The 24,244-nt window shown below is 34.3% G+C and overlaps 1 protein-coding gene across 1 annotated transcript in view; it reads left to right on the top strand.

Annotated features, from left to right (window-relative positions):
• The first annotated feature begins 1,176 nt into the window (after positions 1–1,176).
• The window catches only part of LOC111054137 (FAST kinase domain-containing protein 4), a 31,966-nt gene continuing 8,898 nt past the window's right edge, over positions 1,177–24,244 (top strand). The window contains exons 1-10 of the mRNA XM_022341105.2: positions 1,177–1,596; positions 2,027–2,214; positions 3,811–4,019; positions 6,154–6,399; positions 7,921–8,070; positions 8,292–8,406; positions 8,959–9,089; positions 9,508–9,664; positions 11,843–11,920; positions 12,124–12,285. Coding sequence (XP_022196797.2) covers positions 2,076–2,214; positions 3,811–4,019; positions 6,154–6,399; positions 7,921–8,070; positions 8,292–8,406; positions 8,959–9,089; positions 9,508–9,664; positions 11,843–11,920; positions 12,124–12,285 — 1,387 coding nt within the window. The 5' untranslated portion in view covers positions 1,177–1,596; positions 2,027–2,075. The remainder of the gene's footprint in view (positions 1,597–2,026; positions 2,215–3,810; positions 4,020–6,153; positions 6,400–7,920; positions 8,071–8,291; positions 8,407–8,958; positions 9,090–9,507; positions 9,665–11,842; positions 11,921–12,123; positions 12,286–24,244) is intronic.

Raw genomic sequence — 24,244 nt, forward strand, 5'->3', positions numbered from 1 at the left:
ACCAACGAGCTAAAATATAGTAAACCATAGAGCGGCTGTTGGTGTGCTTTCAGCGCACTCAATGTGCTACACGGCGACATTGATATAGAGAATATAATTATTTATAATCAATGCACGGCGAACTAAGGGCAGCCATGACAGAGAGAGGCAAGAAGAGCCTCTATTGCCAGTCTGCCACTGCAGGAATAGGTGTGTTTTTGTGAATTAAAGTGATTTCTATGACTAATTATTATATTTACGATGATGATGATATTGCAAACTTGACTGGAATGAACTATAGACATCAGCTAATATTATATGATCATGTTAGGCTGGTATTAGATAGTAATAGTATTAGACGGTAACATGAAAAAAAATGAAAATATGATTTCCTACAACATTTCATATGATCTGCATATGACAGAAATATTACCGTCTATAGTGTGGTCCACGTTATAATAGCAGTGAATGAAGATAGAAGAATAGCGATGCCGATTCTCTGCATTAACTAATTATATTTCTACAGTGTAAAAAACATAATTGTCATTGTTGTGGACCTAGAAAAGGATAGTACCACCGTCTTTGTCGAATGATAGACAAGGATAGCAAAACCAAAGTTGATCAAATATGTCATTTTAACATGGACCTCACTATAATACCAGCCTTCCGCCTTAGTTTGTTATTTTTTTGACTTTCATACTTTGCCTTCTTGTTTTGAACTTAGAGGTAATGTAGATAAGTACCGTAAGCTGGTATCAAAGAAACGTCTTCATAAACTAGATTTTTCGAATTCCCCACTCAAAATAGCATAAAAGATAATCCAATTTCTAAAATCATAATTTTGCAGTTACGGTATGGCATTTCAACTTAGTAAAGTACTTGTACGTCTAAGCAGTATTAACACTGTAACTTGGGCTATATTAATTTCACCAAGGCTTCAAGTAAAGCAATTCAGACAATTAAATGTATGGATGTATAACAACTGTAATACATATATTTAAAATGTTCAATGAAAATTCAATGTAGTATTTATTAAAATATAACTGATTTGCACGGGATTTCACCTTGTCTTTTATGCAAGTTTCCATTATATCAATAGGGCCATTCAAATTTTCCGCCGCTTTTGCCTTTCTCTGTCATGGCTGCCCATGTTCAATTCGTAACAGGAATAGCGGCCACTCAGCCACTCTATAGTTTACTATATTTTATTTTAGCTCGTTGGGTATAATAGAAATAGGTATTCTCTATTCTGTGATGGTGGTTTGAGGGCTGGCAATTCTCTGCGACTCCTCAAGTTTTACTCAGTTCACTTTTAAGTTTTAAAAGAATTATCTGGAAAATATATATGAACTTGAAAATGATTATATAAGTTTACTACTTATAAGTTTCTGTCTAAATTTTATACAGTAAATGATGATAAAACTGAGTAATAAGGTCGCTCATTATTAAGTACTCTATTCTTCAACATTCTCTAAGGATTTTTTGAACAGCTGTTTTTTATCCTTGTGATTCTGTGTTTTCCAACCTCAATACTCAATCTCACCAACACCATCATTGAACTGTCCTCTTTCACAGTTGATATTATGGAAAAATGTAATTTTTCTCTTTAATTGAAAGGTGATTATATTATATTTTGTGTTTTGTATGATTATAATTCTTGTAATATAGAGATCTTAAATAAGATTCTGACTTCAATATTAAAAAGATAAATTAATCCGGTAATTTTACTAGGTTAGGTCAACAAAATATTCTACTCTCATAAATTATGTACTTTAAGGTTTTCTTAGTGATATTATTTACAAAGTAATACTAAGTAATTTAAAATACCTTTTTTGTACAAAATGTTGAATTTTAAAAATGAAGATTTGCAAAGCTTCCACATCATACTGTCAATAGATGTATAAGCCTATGTATGTACATAGGTTTAGTGTTTATTTAGACTTATTGTCTTGATATGCTCATGTGCAGGCTACTATATTTTAATATAAATTCATTTTCACTATGAAAATCAAACTAATTCTCCAATTTTAATTCTTCTTTGGTTCAGGAAAGAATCTAGTAGCTCTGTCTTAAGATTGGTGTTCCGACAGAGAACTATGATGATTCACTACAGAAACTTGAATAGAGCATTGAGGATCCTTCAACATTCTGCTTATGGAAGTTCAACTGCAATTAATCCTGCTGCTACAACTTCAGCGGCATCAGCAACTTCAAATTCGTCTGATGGGACAAAAGGTGAGCATATTTTGTTTTCACAGTCATTTTATTGATGATTTTAGATCTAAGTATGATTTAAAATGATAACCATTATAAACCATTATTAGCAGATCAATTTAATCCTGAATTCATAATTTGAGTTGAATATTGTTGTATACCTCTAATACTTACTTTGATACTTGAGGTCGTTGCCCAGGACTGGGGTTTCCAGATCGGCAGTGTCATTTCAAAAGTAGTAATAACCACAAAATGGTCATTCGTGTAGTGGAGGAGCAGCCACCTCAAAAAGAGGCATTCCACTCCTGTAGGGAATACAGAGGCCTATCTAGCAGACCATTTCTTACTGCAGCACAGAACTCCATATATGCATGTCTTGCACCTCCCTCGGCAGTGTGTTGAAAAGTCGAATGGCCTGAGCAGGAAAACTGCTGTAGGTCCCCGCCAGACTGCATCGAGGTAATTCCAGTTTGGCAGCATGTCGAGTGTTGTGGCTGTGTATGTCACTCCGCTTGAGTAGTTTATCTTGATTTTTCTTGACATACAACAGCGAGCTCAGTATGTATTGGCTGTAGATGGTGAGAACACCAAAACTCCTGAACATGGGACGACAATGATCTCTATAGCCTGAAAACGACATTAACCTCAATGCTCTCTTTTGCAGAAGTAGGATATTCTGTACAGCTGGAGCATGACCCCACAGCAGCACCCCATACATGAGGTGACTCTGAAACTGTGCATGGTATGCCATCACCAAGCATCTCCGGTCAACCTCATGTCTCAACCTTCTCAGGAGGTTGATCACTAGACAGCTTCTCACATACCCGGTTCACATGGTAATTCCAGCTAAGTCTTCTATCTATCCAGAAGCCCAGCAGTTTGACTGGCTCCACTTCAGCTGCTTGCCTCTTCAATGTGCACATCAGTACATTCGTCTTTTCCTCATTGAGCTCCAGTCCATTAGCAGTAAACCACAGCTTTGCTTCTTCAATGAGTCTGGAACACTCCACCTCCACCTGATCCAACGAGGAGCCCCTGGAAATCAATGTGGTGTCATCCGCAAAGAGTACTGCACCTTGACTGCTTGTGAAGTTGTTCATGAGCAATATGAACAGCAACGGGCCCAAAACTGATCCTTGCGGGACTCCATGCTTGACATGCTGCATACTTGATGTGGCACCACTCAGCTGAACCACCTGCTTCCTGTTCTCCAGGTAGGAGATAATCATCCTCAGCACTGTGCCACCCAAACCATATCTCTCAAGTTTGTTTGTGAGTATTTCATGAGGCACACAATCGAAGGCCTTGCTGAGGTCACACATTGAAAGAGCAAGTGAATCACCATCCTCAAATACACTCTGGATCCTGCTGGTTAGGGCCAACAGAGCACTTGTGGTGGAATACATTCTACTTTAACCATTACCCACACTTGTAGGATAGATAGAGTCATAATAGCTCAAATATGTTGTATAAAGCTGAACTAGCCTGAAGTACATGCCCGTTTTATCCTTCAAACTTGATTAAATAGGAACTCAATCAAATCTCTTATTTCAATGAAAAAAAAAAACATTTTCGTGAATCAATACTTACAAACCTCATACAGTTTTTCTTTTTCAGATTCTGATTCACAGAGCAATTCAGAAAAACCAGACGCCGAGAAAAAAGTGAAGCAAATCAATCGTAAACTCACTACGTCAGTTTTCAATACATTGAAAAATATTTCTGATGATGAGAGACTCGAAAAGAAGATCGAGTCTGCTTCAACCTCTCAAGAACTTTTAGCGGCTTCGGAAACAATCGGAATCCAAAGAAAATATGCACTCAAGGTTTAAAATATTGACTTACTTTTTTTACATTTGGTAGAATAATAATTCAGTTGATCAATGATGACATGTCAGTAGCTATAATGTGACTGGAATTCGGTATTTAAATTTATATCTTTAATAGACATAGCTATTTAAATTAATTGAGGGGGTCAGAATACAAGGGGTCCAAATGACAGTTTACATTTTTTTGAGTTAGCTACAGTAATCGATAGCTGAAAGTGATAAAAATCCAGTATACAAGAGGTATAAGCGTAAGTCTAATCAGTGCTGACTGGTGTAAATTTTTTAAACTTCATTTTCAAACAGTTGTTTATTTGATTAAACAAGGGGTCCAAGTGACTTGGATCCCTTGTTTACAGGACAACGGTTGCTTGTATCCATCAAATTAAATTTAACCTTAATTAAGCCATGTCACCAAGCAAAAGATACTTCAAGAACCAATTAGCGAATCGGATAATATTGCAATGAGATCATTAATCATTGTTCAATTGCTGGTAAATTTGATAGATTTATGTGTAGCTAGACAATAGAGTTTTGTTTGGTAAACAAGGGGTACAAGTGATACTTTTTATCACTATTAAGCTGATAATTGAGAAAGGAGAGCAATTTGAGACGTGAAACTGTACGTTTGATTTGGTAAAATTATACTGAATAGTTATAGGAATATGTGAATATTATTTCTATATTCATTTCATGAATGAAGAATTAATTAATGTAAGAAAACTTTGGGCTCAATTTTCTCGAAACTAACAATATGTCACTTGGACCCCTTGTATTATAACCCCTTCAATTCAGAGATACTGGAACTTGACAATTCTTTGTCTGATGAATGATTATTAATTTAATATGTTTGTTATCTTCTCGAATACTCCAACATTAAAAATCATGTAATTTTGAACGTTAGCTAGACTGAACCCACAGCATAAAGCGCTGTTTCGTCTGGTCGAATTCGCTTCTGCCGTATTCAATTCCCTGTCTAATACTCAAGTCCATTAGTTCTGTCAAAGATCTGCAAGGTAGCGCCTCCATTAATGTTCAATAATTCTATAACTTTGACCCAATCAACATTTTTCAAAATACAAATGGAACCTATATGTAGGTAAATGGGTTCTAACCTTTTTTTGTAGTATCTTATTTTAATCTGATTGATTAGCCCTTTCCACAAACACACTTCTATTACTGACAATGGCCTGCCTAATCGGAGAACATCGTGTCATGTCGGTGAAAAATCTGTAAGAAATGTTTCAACTCATAAGAGACATTTTCAAATGAAATATATGAGAGCCTTGACATTTTAAAAAGTCATTGGATAATACGCCAACCTATATTTTATTTCAATCTACGAATTTGATTTGAAGCGGCAAAACATACTTTAAAAAATGGTTCACTGCCTTGTTTTGTTGGCAGGGAGTTGAGGATCAATTGTCAAACTAGACAAAACACTGCTACCTTAATCACCAGTTTCTCTCGTTCTTTTTTGCTATAAGTTTGGATTTAAGCCTATTGTGTATATTAAATTCAAATCAAATCAAGCTCTATTCTATTATCCATTATATAAATTACATATCAATTTCAATACTGTCTATTACTTGAACCTAAACATCATATTCAACAGATTCACAATGATAATATTGAAATGTGTGGAATCAGCGAACAAAGACATCGATGTGTCTGTGCGTTCGCTGGGTTGCAATAGAACAAATTACTTAACCTAAATTTTCCTACTTAAATCTAATTCATATGAAACTAATCATATTTCTAATCAAACATTCTTAATATCCATAACACCAAGAGTGGCGGGATGTATAGACTATCATGTTTTTTATTGTGTCTTAAGAAAAGAATAAGGTAGAGAATATCCTATTGCGTTTGGTTATATTAATTAAATAATAGGTATGTAAATAAATGTATATACCAATTGATTGAATAAATAAGTAGATGTATAAATAGATGAATAAAGAAACAAGTAATGTAGTACTGACAAATAAAAATAATGAAAAAATATTGAGTAGAAACAAATAACAAAACAAGCTTTCTGTATGGGGAGGACCTGAAAGTTCTGTAACTGCACCTAATTGAATAAATAAATTATTAATTCGTAATATAATGGCGCCACTTTTTCTTTTTGATACAGATAGTCTCAAAGCTGGCCGAACTGACCAATCAGGGCAAAATGAAGATAGCTGACTTTCAAGGCGATAGCAGATTCATTAGGCTGTGCCAGCAGCTGGGCGATCCCGAGGAGGTGTCGGCCAAGGCACTCAAGAAACTCTCTTCGGGCGGTGGCGGACTCAACGACCTTGGAGTCGTGTTGGGTGTTGCCGGGGATGACGAGGCTGCCAAACTAATTAGCACCATCTCACTGCCCCAGATGGTCAAGGTATCAATATTTACATTCAATAGGAAATTAAATCAATAGTAAATAGTAAAATAGCATAATACTGAAATAATATTAACGTATAAAATAACATCAAATATAAATGCTAGTTTCTCATAGTCGAATCTGTGTTCCATAATAATGATGTTTTCCAAATTATTTCCATCTCACTGCCACAAATGATCAAGGCATAAAATAGAGATGCTAGTTCCTCATGGTCGAATCTGAGCTTCTTGATAATAAAAATTGCAAATTTGTTCCTATTCCAATGCTACTTGCCTTAATGATGACGGTTTAAAAATATATTTAACATTTCACTACTATAAATAGTTAAGGTATAGAATAGTAGTGATTCTTCTTATGGATAAATATGTGCGCCTTAAATAATAATAATTCCCAATTTTATTTTCATTCCACTGCCAAAGATGATCAATGTACATGATGAAATAGGATAGAAATGCTTTGCTCTCATGGTTGAATTTGTGTCCCTGAATTAAGACATTCTCAAGCATTATTATTGATTATACGATGCATTTTACAAAGTTGATGAATACACAATAAAATAGAAAATTACAAGAAATGAAACATTCGAATGAATCAACTTTTAGCGATACCTTCGTAGTCTTTAATTAAGATTCAGTTTTATTTATGTGAAAATTACAGTACTTTGATGACCCATTTCAATACCAAAATTGAGAATAATTCATTTCTTTAACTGTATAGTATTTATATGAATTGAAATATATTTCTGCAGTTGCATTTCATCCATAGTATTATTTGCACTAGGGAAATAGACATGTCTTCACGGCTTTGAGCAATACTACAGTGAGATTCAAGTTCGACATCAGTCAGCATCTGATTAACATTGTTCGCTATCCTTGTCTGTCGTTAGACAAAGCAGATAATTCTATCCTTCTCCAACTTCGCACCGTTGCCGAATTGACATAATTTTTTGTAGGCTATGCAGAAATATACTATCAATATCTCATAAATCAATATAGATTATTTGATCTCAATTATGGAAATGTATTAATTAATCATGAATGATATATTTTCTTGGTGAATATTTATAATACATTTGAGATAGAATTAATCAGTTTTAACAATAATCAACATTAATATGACATAGAATAAACCAGGGATGACTTGGATCACAGCTGTATACTATAGAAGGTGGTGGAAAAAGAAACGTTAATATGACATAGAATAAACCAGGGATGACTTGGATCACAGCTGTATACTATAGAAGGTGGTGGAAAAAGAAACGTGATAAGTGTGTTGTCCTATGAAATCCACTGACTAAAACGCGAATCTCACTAAAAGCATTGCAATTTTACTTATTAACTCATCTCAGTAAGTTAGGATTATCGGAAAGCATTATAGCATATGAGTACTGTATTATAATAATTCACTAATAAAAACTAAATTTAATGATAAATTGATAATGATTATGATTGATAATGATAAATGATTGATTAATGATACATGATAAATTTAATGATAAATCTGAATTTTTGATTGCAGGTGCTCACATCGCTGTCGTTGAAACGCAGGAGGTCTTTGCCTCTATTGAGGTCGCTTGCCTTCAATTTGGGCAAAACTGACGAGCCACTCAATATCAAACAAGCAGCTGATGTGCTGTATGCGTGTTGTCAACTAAACTTCTTCGATGAGGTGAGTTGTAGTTCATTTCTTGATGAATCTTCAAGATGTCGGTACAACGAATATGATTTTGAGGGGAGAACTCACTTCATGATTCTCATGTAAAAAATAGTCAAACTACATATTTAATGGAACTAGATTCGTTAATACTATCACATGTTAAGCAATATTATCCTATTTTTACAGTAACTTACAATGTATCAAATTGATTACTGTCATGACTTTGGTTTCAGGTATTATTCGTAAAAGTGTGTGGTGATCTTGGTAAATGTATTGCCGAGAACAGAAGATCAGCAGTTTTCGGTTCGATTTGTACCAGTTTAGGAATGCTACGATATAAAGACAGAGGTAAAAAGAAAACATACATTTTCCATCCAATTTAAATCATTCCAGTATTTAGCAAGGCAAGTCGAATCGTCAAGTTAGTTCACACTGATTTAACATGAATCAAGTAAAGCTAAGGTGATATTTTCGCCCATATAGGCTACGGGCAAAGTATCTCAACTACAGAGTTGAAAAAAACTAATTTTATATTATTTCTTCCTTATGGGGCCCCATGTTTCTATAAGAAATTCAATTAATATTATCAAATTTTGATTTTTTGAAGTTTTCAACTAGGAGAATAACTTAACCCATTATTGCTATATAATTTTAGCTATTGCCTACCAATTTATTCTATAGTTTCAACCTCTATAATGAAAATCTGCAGTAGCGTGACCTATCAAATTTTCACTGTCCAATTAGTCATTGAATTCACACTCACCTCATTGATTGATCAGGCGTGACCTGAAAACCTAAGCTAGCAAAGTCACACTATATTAATATTATCACCATCTTCTCAATTATTATTTTTAATTTATATTTCCACCTGGAAAGTAATTTCTGTGTTTCATTTTCCAGAACTCATGGACTCGTTATGTTCGTGGGCAATGAACAATTTTGGCTTGTGTAGAACACAAGACATAGTTTCTCTCCTTTTAACCCTCGGCGCTGTGAATCATACTCCATCCAATGCAGAAGCTTTATTTACTGTAAGTTTTTTTATTAATACATATTATGCTTGCTAATTAGCCTTTCATTCAATTATAAAACAAACCTTTATAGAATTCAATGTTTTTTATGAGTTTACTTAATGTTCTGTATTTTTGGAAGTATTTCAATTTTACAGTACAATGTTGTAATACAATATTGTTCACTGTTCACTGAAGCTCATTCCTATTAATCCTAAATTACTAATCAAATATCGAAGTATTCTCCACTAAATTTCCAGACGTGTTTAATTGTATTTTATCAATTTGATCTATCAATTAAATTAGTTCAAATGACTCTTCGTCATAATGCATATCTATATTTCATTGATTTTCTAGTGTTGTTTGATAGTTTCCATTCACTTAGAGTTTATAATCGTATTTTAAAGTTTTCTGATCTACTTATTCAATTTACTCACAGAAGTTGGAAAGCCATTTGGACGCATCTGACCTATCGACACCATTTTTGTGGTTGGATGTGGTGTGGTCCCTACTAATTCTGAACAAGGCCACTGAAAAACACATCTCATCAGTTCTCGATCCAGCGTTCATCCAGAGACTCACCAACTGTAGGCCAGGTACTCATTCAGTTAGAATCACATTGTCTCTCAAGATTTTTCCATATATCAAGTCTAATAATTTCTTCTTTGCTCACACAATACATCCGAGAATATTACAGCTAACCTAGCAAATAATTTATGAGATAAGAATACTAATCAATTGAATCAAATTTCAATTGAATTCAACTGAAATTGGAATATTGTGAATAAATTAAAATATCATGATAAAATCCATTCATTAATTTTAGAATTTTAGTGAATTTCGCCTAGTTGATTATTCTATTGGCATTGATTTGATGCACTATTTACCATTCCTCCCAAGTTCTGAAACAGTTTTTAATTGATGACTCCTTTTGGAGATGATTAGTTTCCAATTGAATTCTTAGATGAAAATATACCCTATTGAGAAATTGGAATAGCTCTATTAGCTTCTTATACAGTAGACTTATAAAAAAAGGCACATAAAATATTAATTTTCTATGAATTTCAAAAATGGTTTTTTGATATTAACAATCAAATCACATGAATTGATAAATTAATCATGATACAGTCTTATTGTCGGTTGCAAATAGCCGGTTAAATTTTAATCGTGATTAATTCCATGAGAACCAATCAGAGAAGCTGTCTTATCGAAAAGGCCTTCTCTGATTGGTTCTCGTGGAATTAATCACGGTTGAAATTTAACCGGCTGTTGTACAACCGGGATTTTTTAATGATAAATTATTTTTAAAATTTCATCATTTCTTAATGTCTGACGACAACTTTAATTGCCAGCACATATTGCATACATCAGAAACAGAGTTCGTAAGGCTATAGTTTCTTGTTCTACAAGCTCAACAACATATTGAATCAGAAGGAACTCAGGAACATATATTTTGCATATGTTCAGTCACTAATACAGAGTGGTATAAACTCATGGGGTGGATGCTATAAAACTAATTTAGAACTTTTAAAAGTAGCACAGAAAGCTGTTTTGAGAGTAGCACTGAAGAGTGACAGTAGAATTAACTTACATGACCTGTTTAAAGATTTAAATGTTTTGGATATCAGGCAATTATTTGTGATAAATGCACTAATTTATATGTATAAGCACCAGACTGATATTTTCATTGGAAACACCCACACATATCCCACCCGAGCAGCAACAATTTCAGGGATAATAACACCTATCATAAAAAAATTCATCCACAAAAATGTATTACATAGTACATATGCTTTTCAGGAATATTCCCAACAAACTCAGAGAATTTGATGCAGCAAACGTGTATAAAAAATTGTGAATTTTTGGTTAAATGAAATAGGGATGAAACCGAAAATATCATTAGCTCTGTTTATAGGTTATAGAGTTATTATACCCAATTTATTCTAGAAGATGCAACAAGTAGGCTACAAACTAGTGGAAGTTCCCAAGCTCCGGTAAAATTCTGTGTTGATCTCAAGAACATGTCAAATCTCTCTATTCTTTATCATCTTTACAGTTATTTTTCATACAAATTTCATCTGAATCATTAGTCCAGATTCACTCTTACTCACACATACCCTATGTAAGGGTATTTCTTATTAATATCATATATTGAACAAAAAATAATTGTTACTATAGTTTTTATTATGGTATGCTAATATTTTATGTTATTCTGTAGTACTACTGTATTTACTGTACAATATACATCAATACAAGTGTTGAAGAGAATAAATTTGATTTAATTTATTTTTTCTAAATTGTTATCAATCAATTGTACCATTTCTTTTAACAGTTAATTATCTCAATCATGTACCATGGCGTCTTATAAATTATCCTCAATCATTTATCATGGAAATAATAATTCAGTTTCTGTTCTATTTATAGCACTTTCTAATTGAAATTTATTTATTTTATTCAATAACGAAAAAACTCATAATCATGAAATTATTGGAAATAAGAAAGTCTTATATCCCATTCACGAATTCCGATTGAGAATAATAGTCAAAAAGAGGTTATGATTCGTCAGCACATTCAAACAGACATTTTTTGGTCTCAAAATAATAAAAAAAATCAACAAAAAATTTGTAAAATTTAGAATGTTAATATAGGACATAAATTCAAACACTCCACTGTAGTAATGAGTTGGAAATTCTGATAAACTTTGATTAAACTTTAAAAATTTGGAATCATAATAAAAACACAAACTCACTATCATTTCTTTGGTTTTTTCACAGAAGGCATTGGTGTGGCTGTAAAATTGAAATTATTAAACCTCAATGCAGCTGCCAAGTTATTAATTGACAAGTATAAAGGTAAGTTCAAATGAGAATCATACTTATTTCAATTTCTTTATTCAAAATGTCAACTTTTGTGATAAATGGTGGGTGAATTTTAAAGGCAAACCTAACCTACATACTTGAATTACATAACTTATTAAAGAAGAGTTTTTCTTCGATATCCATGAATATAGTACATAGGGTTCTCCAATTTATGATGATTGCTGCGCTGCTCTTAGGTCCTTACCTGGATGCAGAGTCGGACGTTTTCAACGTAGACGTGCCTCGGAGTAAGGAGAAGCAGATGTTCGCCTCAGTTGTGATCGACACAATGACCAACCTGCTGCCTTCGTCGTTCTACATGAATTCCAACATCAAGACTGACATGGGTCTGATGATCGGTTAGTAAAGTTGCACACTCATTCATCATATTTTACACTAGTAATACAACTCTGAATCACATTGTAATACCATAGAGAAAAGGTAGCATTAGGAGATATTGGGCGTTTATGATCCAAATTTCACTGTTTGTTTAAGCCGAATGTCCACGTAGTTCTTTTTCGTGAAACTATGTGTTTGTGGTGGTCTCTCATACTGTGCCCATACACTCTCACCCGCTTAAGACTGTAATAATAAACAAAAGTCAACAATAATCGATTTGAATTAACAGTGAAATTTGGAACACAAACGACCTATACCATAAAATATCTTCGTATGCCATATTTTTCTATGGTAGTACCAATACTAGGAATTATCTAATTGAACACTGTAATCAGATATGTTTAAGGGCCGGTTTCCGAGCTCGGGATCTATAAGTTCTGGACTTACAGAGTCCAGGACCGAAATAAGCGCTCGGTCTAAATCGACTTTCTGAGTCACGATTTTATCTTCCAAACTCCGGGGTTTATTGAGTTCTCGACTTATTTGAGTCCAGAACTTAAATGTAGTAAACATGAGGGAAACTCACAATATTTTGCTGTTGTATCATTATAGCAAAACGAATACAGCTGATTGCAGCGGGATAATTCAAATGAGCATGCTCTCCGAACTATTTTGTGAAAATACGTTTCGATTTCTTTGTAGGCATATTCAAAACAAAACCTAACCTTTTGAAAGATGAATGAATAAACATTTAATTTTACGTTATGCTATTATTGATCATTGATCCTAACCAGTGATTTTAGAATAAAAATTTCATTAGGCTATTGAGTTTGAAAACGTATTTGTTTTGAAAAAAATACTGAAATAATATTTTTTTATTGTTATAATAATATGTTGAATATGGCATTTATTAATAACATTCAGATTGTAATTCAAATTCCAAGGCAATCCTTGTTTTATTTTTCTTGAACATTTTTAGGTTATGTCACATTTGTAAAATAAGGTTAGTTTTTTACGCATAATTCTTATACAATTTTATTGCAAAATAAACTTGCAAACTACAAATTATGAATTTAGATGGACTAATCCAAATAATTTAGGTATTCCATGACATCTATTTGGCTTTTCATCTACTCCAAAACAATAACTAAATTGTGTTTGCTCAGTTAAGTCTAGAACTTAAATTTAAACCCTACCCCAGTCGACGGTTTAAAATTACGCTGTTTTAAGTTTTGGACTTAACGATTTTTGATAAATCCTCGACTTGGAAAGAGGCGAGAATCTAATTCAAGTCCTGGACTTATAAGACCTTCACTCAGAAAGCGAAATTATAAACTGCAGGATCTAACGTGATCTCTAAACTCCAGAGTCTATTAGAGTCCTCGACTACGTCAACACTCTGACTCGGAAAGCCAATTTTCTGACTGCAGAATTTAAAGCCAGTTAAAGTGTAGAACTTGGCTGAATGCCGAGCTCGGAAACCGGCCCTAAGAGTTGTTCCATCATCAAACAAAAACTCAATAAGTTGTATTTTTTATTTAAATGTAGATGATGATGATAATAATGAATTATCAAACCTAGTACCATAGAAAAATAAAATCTTGAAATTTGAAATTGTATCCTCTTTGCCATTGCTGTTTTTGAAACAATATAGGTTCCGGTACGCAATATTCCTGGGGGTCATTGGTGAATATTCACCAAAAAAGTGTGGTTCGCCCCCGGGAAAACTTTTTAAATTTAGCCTCAAAAAAGTGTTTTAAATACATGGACAAGGAGAAAATCAGGAATTAGTCTATAATTTGTCCTGAAAGAAAACTACCGGAAAGAAAACTTTTACTAGTTCTCCAATTAATAACAGTTTATTTTAAAAATGGAAGGTAAAGTAATGAGTATGAGTTTTTAGATGAATAATTATAGTCTAAATTTTTTTAGATAAATTGGCTAGACTTTTTATTTTAAGATGTGAAGAGGTACCGGTACGGTGTAGGCCTACCGCCGCGTACCTTCACATGAACAGTATGCTTGCTATGATCTAAAGGTATCAGGCAAGATGTTGCGTTTGGGTGGTTTAACATGCATCATAGAATCAAGTTATGATTCCACTATGAAAAACGCATATGAGCTACGGTCACTTTTCAACTAGGCTTTGTTTAAAAGATGTTATCTTTGCACCAAAGATATTGGCTTAGAATGATAAAACTTGAAATATTCAATTTTAAAAACAGTTCCACTAGTGCGACAGATTTGAGGTGATACACGTTTTGTTTTACTAGATCAATCTACAAATATTCCAATTTGCTTCTTCAGAGCCATTCTCGAATAAGATATTATATAATTTTACTAGCCGGCAAGCTCGCTTCGCCCGCCTTAACCGTCTGGCCTGGGGGCTCCGCCCCCTAGACCCCCGGCTGGTTCGTCCAGAAATAGGATCATTTTTCATTTGAGCTTTCTTCCTTCATTCAAAAGTCAAAAGAGACTTCCAGGCTTGATTCAATAACCAGTTTTCTTTGAAATATGTAATGCAGGGTTGCAAAATCTTTACTTTTAACAGGATTGATAAATATTTATCTATTCTACAGGGTGTTTCAGAGAAACGGGATATTTTGAAAGTTAAATAATTTCAAGAAAAACAAATCTTTAAAGTTTTTCATATCATTCAATAGTAAAAATAATGCAATTTTAGAATAAATAATACCGTAACATTTATTTTTTGAAGATGACATCTTGCAGCTGTATTCCTTTTCTACGCAAACAATCCTGTAATCTCTTCATCACATTGTCCATGCATGGTTTGACGTAACATTACACTTGAAATTTGAAATTGCTTCACGAATCTTGGCTTCCAATTCTTCCGTTGTTGCAGAATTGAAAGCCAAAATTCGAGAAGCGATTTCACGAATTCCAGTTGTAATGTTACGTCAAACCATGCATGGACAATGTGATGAAGAGACTACAGGAATGTTTGCGTAGAAAGGAATACACCTGCAAGGTGTCATCTTCAAAAAATAAATTTAACGGTATTATTTATTCTAAAATTGCATTATTTTTACTATTGAATGATATGAAAATCTTTATTTATACATTTGTTTTACTTGAAATTATTTAACAAGGTGTCCACGCGGCGGGAAAACCGGGAATTTCGGGAATTGTCCGTGAATTTCATTTGGGCGGGAAATGTACGAGAATTTTGTCGAGATACTGGAATTTTTTGACACTTCCGTCAACTAGCTAATCGAATATTAATCAAGGACAGAGTTGAAATTTAGCCAGTGGATGAGTGGTGTATTAGTGATGGATGATGCATTATTTCTATTTTTTTTAAGGGATGGATTCAAGGATCCAAAGGTTTAAAGAACCTCACACGTCAACCGAGTAGAATGTTAGGCAAACCAATATCTGTGCCCTTTACAAGAACCAGGAGTTTTTCCCTTTGCTAACATCCCATTCATCACCTGGTTGCTTGTCGCAAACCAGTGTGATATGCTTGGCAGTCTCTCCAGACTGATTAGTCCTCGTGACCTACGTGAATTCCACTCCTGGCCTTCTTTGCAGGTCCTTCCACTGAGGAAGGCAGTTCAGTGAAGTCAGTGGTAGCGGACGGTTGTGTTTTTGGTGAAGCTCCGTCTCAGATAAGATAGCCAGTTTCCTTTCGTTTCTTGCTTTCAGAAATTGAAGTAGAATATTGTGTTCATAACCTTAATTATAACTTAATTTTTTCGCGTCTTTAAATATTAAAATAACTTTCAATCTTAATAACATCATTTAGTAAATGTTAGTCTAATACCGTAATTATTATTATCAATCCTTGTACTAACGTAAATTTCTATAGTTGATAAACGCATTTTAAAATTTATTTTAACTGGATCCATTAATCTTACTTTAGTTACAGATTTATTTATTTTTTATTTATTTATTTTTTTAATACAGTCGTAATAACAGTTTAAAAAGTATTTCTGAGTAAATTCATGATAAAAAAATCTATTTTCAATTTCATACTCAATCTTTCCCGTAATTGAATAGAATCCTCATCTTCTAAAATCAATTTCAATTTAATTTGTGATAAATAGTGCATTATATCTTCGTGTTATAAGAAGTAGGTTTAAATGTAAAAGTATTATTGAATGTAAAAGTATTGAAGCTTTTGAGGTGAATAACGTTTTTTCCAATGGTGAACATTTCCTAAAGTTCATATACTTGAATATCAGAAGCTTCAATAAAAACTTCGATAGCTTCATAGCTTATCTACAAGGAAGTAACGTAATATGGGATGTGATAATGCTGGGAGAAACTTGGTTGGGGGATGATACGGCGGGTATTCAATTAGAGGGTTACAGGGTTTTCAAAACAAGCGGATGGAGAAACAGAAATGATGGAGTGCTTGTGTATGTGAGGGAGGGAGTGAGTGTGAATGAATGTAGACAGATGGAGCTGGCCCACGTGTATGGTTTAAGTATAGATATATCATTCCAGGGAAAAAATATAAACCTTCTTTCGGTTTATCGTACTCACGACAGTGATCTGGATGAATTCACCGAAGCATTGCATAACTATTATAACTCTTTCAATATAAATAGCTTCTGTATTCTGATGGGTGACATTAATGCCAATATACTACAAGCAGATAATAAAACAGAAAGATATCTTGATATGTTGTATGAAAATGGTTTCATGAGCGGCATTGATAAATATACGAGGGTACAAGGAAACAGTAAGTCATGCATAGACCATATCTTTGTCAGACACGAGACCTGTGATAGTCTAAAAACAGCGGTAGTCATGACTGATGTAACCGACCATTTCAGTATTGTATTAGAAATTTCATTCCCAAGAATCAATTCATCAAAAAAAGAAGATAAATATATTGACAAAAAAACTCTTCATGAGTTAATCAGCAAGTGTGTTTGGAGTAATGTTACTAGTTCTCAAGACATAAATACATCATGCAATTTGTTTTTCTCCACACTAGATGAATTCATATGTAAATCCTACAAAAACAGCAAAAGTAGTCCCATTGTTCAAGTCAGGAGATATTAGAGAGAGTTCAAACTTTCGTCCAATCAGCCTGCTCAGCATATTTTCTAAAATTCTTGAAAAAATAGTAAAAGATCAATTAACAAGATACATTGAAAGTAATGAATTACTAACTAACTCCCAATATGGGTTCAGAAAATCAAAAAATATCTCAGATGCCCTCTTTTCTATAACTAGAGACCTGAATTTGGCTATAGGTAACAATGAAAAGAGTGCTCTAATATTCTTGGACTTGGCTAAGGCATTTGATTCCGTTGATAGAGGAAAATTGCTTAAAAAGATGGAACTTATGGGGATAAATGGAGTTCCACTTGATTGGTTCAATTCCTACTTTAGTAACCGCAAGCAGTTAACTGTCATAAATGGAGTAAACAGTCAGTTAAAAGAGGTAGAATATGGAGTTATCCAGGGTAGCACCTTGGGTCCATTATTATTTTTAATCTATGTAAATAACCTTGCAAAAGTGAACTTAAATAGTAGGATCTACCTTTTTGCGGATGATGCTGCTGTCCTTGTTAGGGGACCTGATTGGGAAACTGTACTGCATAGGGCAAAATGTGATTTAGCCACTTTGAAGTCATGGTTTGACCATAATGTTCTGACACTAAATGTTAGCAAGACAAAGATAATGCCGATTTCCCTTCGGGACTCAAGTGACACATCAGTTGAAGGAATCAAACTCCATACATGTGGGAACATTGAAAATGACTCTTGTGCCTGTGCATCGGTTGGAAGGGTGAACTCTTACAAGTATTTGGGTGTCATTCTGGACAACAGACTTAATTGGACTGCACATGTTGCTTATCTGAACAGTAGACTGAGAAAAATGATTTATGTTTTTCGGCAACTCAGAGAATATCTGAATAGGAATGAACTCCAAACAATCTACTATGCGTTTGTACAGTCCATTATTGAAGGGGGAATTCTAGCTTATGGAGGAGGATACAGATCTATTTTGAACCCACTATTCACCACCCAGAAACTTATAATAAAATCTGCACTTGGAAGGCGTCGAGATTACCCATCCAACGCAGTGTTTGAGGATATGAAGGTGCTTGATGTCAGACAATTATTTGTTAGAACCTTGGCATCGTACATATTCAAGAATCATGCTAGCATATTCAATACCATTACACATAGTCATGCAACTAGGAGAGCAGTACAGTATAATATTCAAATGCCTAGAGTAAATAGAACTATATTTATTACCAACTCCTACTATATAGCTCACGTTTTGGTGAAACATCTTCCAATAGCTCCAGCGGATTTCGCCAACTATACGATATCTTCATTTAAAATAGCTGTCAAAAGGTGGATTTCGAGTATTGGAAGAGATGAGTGCTGTGAGAGATTGATCACTTCGGAGTACAGATTCTAGATTGTAATCTAGATGAATTCAGTTTAGTCTTAAAAATAATAATTGTTATTAAACAATCTTAAAAAATATTTTAAATATTTTTTTTTATTCAAAATAATCCTATTGAGGCTTCATGGGTGTGTGTGTGTGTGTGTGTGTGTGTGTGTGTGTGTGTGTGTGTGTGTGTTTGTGTGAATGTGTTTCGCCGAGTTTTTTCTGTGTTTCTTCTTCTGCAACTGGGGTCGGGGTTTGGGGGGTTAATCGGGGACTGGGATAGAGTGGGCAGGTGATTCATTTTTAGTACAGCTTAAATATGAATAATCATTTTATTTATTAATACATATATAATATAATTGTTACTGTACCATTTTATATATATTTATATATGTAAAATTACCACATATTTACGAATACAATTTTTGATAGGGAACGGTTGGGGATTGGGGCTTATTTCTTTCCTTCATTTAATTTTTTATCATTTTTGTAGTTATTAGTAAATGAGTAAAAAATAATAAGTTGATAAGTTAATAAGTATATATTGTACAAGAGTAACCAATAAAGATACCTACCTTGGACTCATTTTCGCACACAGGCAGCAATGCCTATGCGAAAATTTTATTTCCTATTCATATTAATTTGTATTTAATTTAAGACTCTTTTCAGTGTACCTTATTCATTGTCAAGTGTATGATTATTTTGTACAGCTGTAATTTGTTTTTTATTATGTTTCTTTGAAATAAAATCTTTTTTGAAATTGAAATTTTTTGAAAATTTCTAATACAAAATGAATTAAACAACGTAATTAGCCTTTTCTTTTTCTTCGCTTATGCAAACAGTTTCATAACAGTAAATAAATTTTCTCAGATATTTTTTCAAGTTTTGTTTTTCTAATTTTGTTACTAGTATCGTACTGTTCTTGTATAGTTCACAATAGTCTTTTCACTTATCGTTTTTTACTTGCTCTGCTTCTCATAAAGAACAATTTTATAAAGTCATTATTTATTTTATAAATTATTTCTATTTTGTAACTGGCAAACAAATTCAATGTGTTCCAAGTCTGTCCCTGTAAGCGTCGTATACGGATGAATAATTTTGTAAACCCTGTGCGGCCTTGCTCAGGATATCTGTCGCGCTTGTCCCGGAACTGGACGGGATACGCGCGATGTATATATTTGGATTCACAAGCGCCGCTTTAGCTTGAAACGAACTATTCTTACTTGTTTGGAGTGAGAGGAGGGCTAAGCTATTTAACGGTAACTCGGAAATACATTTTTCTGAATTATTGACTGTTTATTTCATACAAAAGAAAGCAAACTATCTAATCATTCGTTTGTTTCAGTGCGATAGAGTAGTGTAGTCTCTTGTTTTGAATTGTCTCCTTTCTAGCTCAAAGTATTACTTCCCGAATTTTATCTTTATAAACGTAGTAGACTTCCTTATCACTCAAAATATATTCTTACACTTTATCTGTAAGATTCAATCTAGTCACCTTGATACCCCCTGGTACCAATATCTTGTTGCTTTTACTTCATTCTTCTGACTCAGCAGCGTTCTAAGCGCTTTAAATTGCTCTCATAATTTCATTTTTTAACTCTAATAGCAGATACATCCTATGTCAGTCTGTTTCACTCTTCCTATTTGGATTGGACTCTATTTGATTATTGGGCTAACTCGGTAGTAATTGTTTATTGCAAGTTCGAAACGTAAGACTTTTATCCTTCTATCAATTTTACAGAATTTACTAATTTATTCTCACTCATTCTTTTGATTCACTTTCTGCTGAGCGACAGTATCGTACGGTACTAACTAATCGTCTAAACTCGATCTTTGAATGGAAATGGATGATATCATCTTAAGTAAAACTAATAAGGGTAATCCTAAACTCACATTTAGAGATTTTTCGTATAGACTAACAGGTTTTAATACATCTGGTCTAGCTCAATGGCGTTGTCTATCTAAGTCTTGTAAGGCTACCTTGAAAACCGACAAAGATGCTACGAAGATTGAAGAAATCAATGTTAACAACTTACATAACCATTCTCCACCTGAAAATAAATTAAATCAGCTTTTTAATGACTCGATTAATGAGGGTTCAGTAATAACTGATAATGAAGGACAGTCCTCTGCACCGGCTTCACCTTTGGTTAACAGTGACGGGTTTACCGCCCCTCCTTCTGCCAAGTCTCCCACTCCTTTATCACCTTCCTGCTCTGGAGATGTGAGTCACTTTACTTTTAATACGGGTGTTCGCGATATGGCAGTGAATACTCCTAATCTTAGAGGTTCTAAGACGAACATCGATATTCTCGAAGTAAGGTCGGTCGAACTTCTTCAACAAAGGGACGACCTTATCAATTTCGTTCAATCTTTAACTAATGAGGTAGATGAACTAAAGCTAAAGTTGGAAAAACAGAAAGGAGAACTCACTAATACCATTGCCGAGCTAAAATTAGAAAATGTATCTCTCCTGGATCAAGTTGATTCGATGAAAACTACAATACAGGTTTTAGAGGCGGATAATACAGCCTTGCGCAGTGAAATCTCAGAAATAAGTAAAAGTAAGAATTTTAAAATGAGTGATTCCTCCTCAAAAACAAAAATTGTGAATCATGGGCTGACTAAGAGGATGAGTGAGAGTGAGTTGGTGAGTGATGGGTCTAATTTCAGGGGTGGGTATCGAGTGTTGGGTATTGATGGGGTGAGGCGGAGTGGAAGGGATGAGTCTTCTACGTTGTCACGCAGTATCAAGATGGGTGTTACGCCTATATCGTCACGAACGGTGAAGAGGAGGGTGTTATTGTTCTCAGCAAGTCATGGAAGGTCTGTTCCCTCCATGCTACATAATTCTGTGGGATCGGGATTTCTGGTGTCGGGTAATGTGTATCCGGGGGCTCCTCTGGATTTTGTGTTGGATGCTGTTGGTGCTAGTCAGGAGGTGAAGGCATTCACAGACAACGATTTCATAGTTCTCCTGGCTGGTACTAACAGTATCAGTGCCTCTGATGACTGCGATACAGTACGGAAGATGATTGAAAGGATTGGTGAAACTATAATCACGAATAGTCACACTAATATTGTCCTTTGTACAATTCCTTTCAGACATGATCTACCCAGGGATTCTTGCATACACCGACTAGTGAGATTGTACAATGAGGGGATTAGAAATATTGCGAAAACTTACTCTTTGAAATTGGTTGAGCTGTTCAATTTTCCAAGAAGATTCCACACAATCCATGGATTGCATATGAATGTAATAGGCAAAAAAGTGTTAACAAACGAGTTAAAAAAGTAGTTGAATCGGAAACGGGGTGCGTTCAACCAGCTATTTTCAGAGAAAAAGAAATAGATTTATCATTGTCTTCAATTTCGGATGATAGTTTTTCTCCTTCAATTGAAGCCAGAGAAAGAAGACAAACACTAGATCATGAATTAGTAACTAATGATTGCAACACGAATGGAGATGCTAGTATGTTTGGCTCTAGTATCCCGATTTTGAATAATTTTTTGGGAAATGATTTTTTAGAGACGCCCATATAATTCGAGACTTTACTGTGTCAGAGGGTTGCATCATTCTGCACCAGAACATCCAATACATTAGCAATAAAGTAGATAGAATTAATATCTTTCTAAGAGTGGAAAATCCAGATGTTGTAATATTCTCAGAACACGGCCTCAAGGAAGCGGAACTTTCTCAATTGAGTTTTGAAGGCTATAAAATAAGTGCTAGTTATTGTAGAAGTCTGCATAGGAGTGGAGGCGTTTGAATACTGCTAAAGAATAACATTAGAGCTCAGAAACTGTCATTTTTGAGCCGTTTTTCAACTGAAATGAATTTTGAAATTACATCTGTAGTTATAGGAAAGGGTAAAGAGAGAACTGCTATTGTTGGAGTATATAGATCGCCAAACTGAGATTGGAATGATTTTTATGACAAGATGGATACAGTTCTCCAATACCTAACACAGAAGTATAATAGAATTGTAATAGCAGGAGATTTTAATGTTGATCTTCATGTAAAGAACCCAATGAGCGATGCTTTTAGAGACCTCTTTGCCGAAAATGACCTCACAATAAAAGTTTGTGAATTTACTGAGATCACTAGAGACACTCGGACAATTATCGACAACATCATAACAAATATAGTAGATAGCACTGTTGTAGTAAAGAACTCTGAATTATCAGACCATACATTTCAATCTTTAAGGGTGCAGAGTGATGAGTATGGATCTGCAGAGAAAAGTCGAGTGGTCTCAAAAAGCTCGAGAGATGTAAGTGATGGAAACCTTAATTGTCTAAATGTGCATCTTTCTAGGGAAGAATGGGATGATGTTTATAGTGGAGATAATCTAAATGAAAAATTTTCAGCATTCACAGAAACTTTGAATTATCATTACAACGTTTGCTGTCCTATTAAAAAAGTCCTAGTTAGTGGAGGGAACATTAAAAATAAATGGATCACCGATAATCTCTTGAAGTTGCGGGATGATTTAAAAGCTGCATACAAACGCATGATGGAAAGTAGAGACTATGCAAAGGAGCAACACTATATGAATTTGAAGAGGGTCTATATAAATGAGGTTAAAATAGCTAAGGGTAAATCTATTGCAGATTCATTACGAGAGTCCAAAAATTTAAATCGTTCAGTATGGAGGATAATAAATGAGGAGCGTGGTGCATTGAGAAAAAATGAGAACATTTACATAGGAAAAGTAGTGACGGATGAGGGAATTGTACTAACAGGAGGTTCTGAGGTCTCAAACTATTTAAATAAGTTTTTTCAGGAGGCTGGCACAAAGATTAATAACTCTGTACCATTAAACAGTGTAAATTCCTCTGCATCTCTTCCAGGTGACCAAGTAAACCCAATTAACAGGTTTATAGCTGCTCCTTTTTCAGAAGAAGAGGTGGATAGGATTATGATTGGTTTGAAGGGAAAAATGTCTACCGGTCTGAATGGAATGTCGACAATGGTGATCAAGTATTGTAAGGAGAACTTATTAACTCCACTCACTTATCTAGTAAATGAGTCACTAAAGAATGGTGTGTTCCCCAATAAATTGAAGGAGGCAAAAATAGTAACTATCCACAAGGGTGGTGACAAAAATGTGGCAAACAATTTTAGACCGATCACTTTAGGAAATTCTGTTGGCAAGGTGTTTGAAAAATGCATGTTAATTCGTCTTGTTGAGTATCTTGTGCAGAATGGAATATTGGCGCAGGAGCAGCATGGTTTTCAGAAGGATAAATCCACGAAGACGGCAATCTATGTTTGAGGACATAATTGACATGATGGACATGGGGAAAAAGACTGTTGGAGTTTTCCTGGATTTAAGCAAAGCTTTTGACTGTGTGGACCATGAAATCTTGATGAAGAAGTTGGAGAAAGTGGGTGTGAGAGGTATTGAGCTAGAGTGGTTCAGGTCCTATCTCCTGAATAGGTCTCAAGTTGTTGAAATTTCAAGGGTGGAAGATGGGCAGTTGATGAAACATTTATCGAATAGTTTAGCAGTAAATGCAGGAGTCCCACAAGGAAGTATCCTTGGACCATTGTTGTTTCTTTTGTATGTGAATGACATACCACAGGTTATATC

This window comes from Nilaparvata lugens, chromosome 8 (genome assembly GCF_014356525.2).
Source record: "Nilaparvata lugens isolate BPH chromosome 8, ASM1435652v1, whole genome shotgun sequence".
NCBI lineage: Eukaryota > Metazoa > Arthropoda > Insecta > Hemiptera > Delphacidae > Nilaparvata > Nilaparvata lugens.